Genomic DNA, 2,841 nt, shown 5'->3' with positions numbered 1-2,841 from the left:
CATATTCATTTTCATTATGTCTGCGAGTTTCCCAACCATCATACCATGCCCCACTATATGTAAATTTAGTGGCATCTCTAACAGGGACGCTAGGCTTAATTAAATTTTCAGCTGAAGCAAACCATTCATCGGAGAAATCGAGGACTTTGCCCCCTAACTTGAAATTAATTACATCAACTGCTTGATATTTGGTAATTAGTTCATTTTTGAATAATTGTTCTTCGTCGTGTTTGAATATTTCCATTATCCTTCGTATTATCTATCCTTGTTTGCCCGTGTGACTTGGAATTAGAATTGTCTCGAACATGTTCTTTTATCCAAAGTATACCTCAAATATCTTTAAGTTCAAGAGACTATTTATAAGCTAAACGGAACCTATACTTACTTATGTCGTGTGTAAAGATTCCTTTTGGCATGCATTTGTTCAGCGTATTATCGTTTACAGACGTATCTGATAAGCGCGATAACGGCCTGTCGCTATCAGCGGGCGACATTTAGCCTCTAGAAATTTATATGATAAGGAGAAAAGACCAGGTAGTTCCACAAGTGCATAGACAGTGTGCTTTGGGCGACGTAGCTGAACAAAAACGAAAGAAAACAGAACTAAAAAATATCAATTCTATATACATGTATGCAGTATTTTTGTTATCGATTATTTTTTACCGAGACTAAAAAGCTTCGATATCTTTTTGGAACTCGATAAATTAGAGACGTTAGGTGACATACTTGTCTGTTCAGTACTACTTCTTCTAGAGATAGATTCACTTCGACTGTTGCTACTATTACTACTATTCCCATTTTTTAAAAATGATAAAAACCCACTTTTCTTAAAAAGAGTGCTACCGGCTGATTTCGATGATCCAGCACTTTTTACAGAATCATTTGATCTTGAAGATCTTAGACCACCAGTACTTTTGAATCTCCTTATAGAGTCCATTATTTTTTCACTATACTCTTGATAACTCAGTTTTCTTGGTGTTCGTAAAGCTGCTGTACCATCTTGATGTTTAACATCTCTTGCAAATTTTATTTGAGAACTGGCACTTGCACTACTCGGTGGAACCATTGAATTTCCGATGTTTCCTTTCTTCATAATATTTTTGGGAGGGTTATTAGCCATCGCAGTCATTGATAATTGTTGAGCGTATTGTTTGCCACCTGTTATTACTTTGGCCAATCTCTCAAATCCCACTTGATCGTCATCAACTTCCTGGTTCATTTCATCAATTTCTAAGGAGAAAATCAATGATTTATTAAGGACAACATCTACTTTTTTCAATTGTTGTTGTTCATGTGTTAATGTCGGGTCGAATTGAACAGAGTTCAGCATGTCCAACATATCTTTCCTATGAGCTCTCGCCATCAGACAAAGCTTTCTTTTCGCAGATAAAACTGAATCAACAGTTCGAAAACTACGAACGCTTTTCTCCTCATTCATTCCCTCTTCTCCTTCTTTTTCTTCATCATCCTCTTCACTAGAAGTATTAGTGTCAGACGGTATATTTGGTGGGGATTCGTCTCCTTTGGTATAGCCTGCTGTTAAAGAATCTGATGATGGTAACATACTAAATTCTATAGGTATAGAATGAATGTCTTCTAATGCTGCTTTCCGCACTCCAGGAATATTTGATGGTAATGTAAGTTGTTTTTGTAAATTCATTTCAAATTGAAACATCCTTTTAGCAGGTATAATGAAAATTGGTATAGGGAATCTTCTACAGAGGTTATCAATCAACCTTCTTGTTTTTGTATATTCTACTAAATTTTCGGTTCTTCTCCATCTTAAAGTACTACCTACAACTAAGTCTGGATTGTATACGTTAAAAACATCGATTAATGCCCTTTTAGTTTTCCCAACTATGATTTCAATCGTGATTTTGATTATTTTGTCATCTGGTACAATCAATGATATATAGTCAACAATGCTATTTAATTTTTCTCTAATACGAGCTTCAGAATATCCAGATGTCCATTCATCTTTTGGAATGTAGCCATCTTTTTTCCCTTGTTTTTTAGTCATTGTTGTAATCATTTTAGGCAAATTGGCTATTATGACAATATGATCCAAATCTTGTGATAAAGTAGTAAATAACCAATCAATGGCTACCCAAGTATGTCTCCTGCCACTTATATGACATAAAATGGTTCTTGGAGCTTTAGTTGGATTTATTTTTGTTTTCAGAATCTCTTCAAACCTTCTCTGCTCCTTACTCTTCGGTACATACCCATCGCCAATATCGATCTCAACTTTCACATTATCCTTCACAAATAAAATATCAGGCAATTTGAAAAACTCAGTGCATCTCACCTTACGTATTTCAACTTGATCTTTTAAATGTTTCCAATTCTTCCTCCATAGGGGATGGACTTTATTCATCACAATAGCGTCATTCATAATCATTGGTCTACTGGGGAAATCAATCCTTTGATCCTCTCCATTTGCAGAAACTCTAAAGACATCACTATAAGCTTTAAGCTGAGGTTTTCCTTCGTCTTTTGAATTTATCCATACAGGTATATTTTGCTTCATTAATGATTTATACTTACGACGACTTCTTTCCAATTCATCATCTTCTTCCGTTTCCTCGTCGGTACTATACGATATCCCTGCGAGAGATGGTACAGTGTTGAACGAGACACATGGTTGAAATCTTGAACCCGGACGTGATGTACTTGGGGTACCACTGTCTTTTTCAGAAATGTTCCAAACCGGATAGTCTACGATTAACTGTAGCCTTCGATAAGTTGTTCTTAATGTTTCATCTTGATCACTTGGAGTCATCAGTAAAGGGTTCAAGTGTTTTCCTTTTTTTATAGTTCTTTGGTACACTTGAATACTTA

At 35.5% G+C, this 2,841-nt stretch overlaps 1 protein-coding gene across 1 annotated transcript; it reads right to left on the bottom strand.

The window, feature by feature from the left end:
• Positions 1-652: 652 nt before the first annotated feature.
• NDAI0F00940 (uncharacterized protein) lies at positions 653-2,782 on the bottom strand (the record flags this gene model as incomplete). Its single annotated transcript, XM_003670608.1, has 1 exon — positions 653-2,782. One exon carries the CDS (start codon positions 2,780-2,782, stop codon positions 653-655), a length of 2,130 nt encoding a protein of 709 aa, XP_003670656.1.
• Between the last annotated feature and the right edge of the window lie 59 nt (positions 2,783-2,841).

Source organism: Naumovozyma dairenensis, chromosome 6 (genome assembly GCF_000227115.2).
Source record: "Naumovozyma dairenensis CBS 421 chromosome 6, complete genome".
NCBI classification, from domain to species: Eukaryota; Fungi; Ascomycota; class Saccharomycetes; order Saccharomycetales; family Saccharomycetaceae; genus Naumovozyma; species Naumovozyma dairenensis.
Note: the sequence above shows the minus strand (reverse complement) of the source record. Positions and strands in the feature narration are given on the sequence as shown.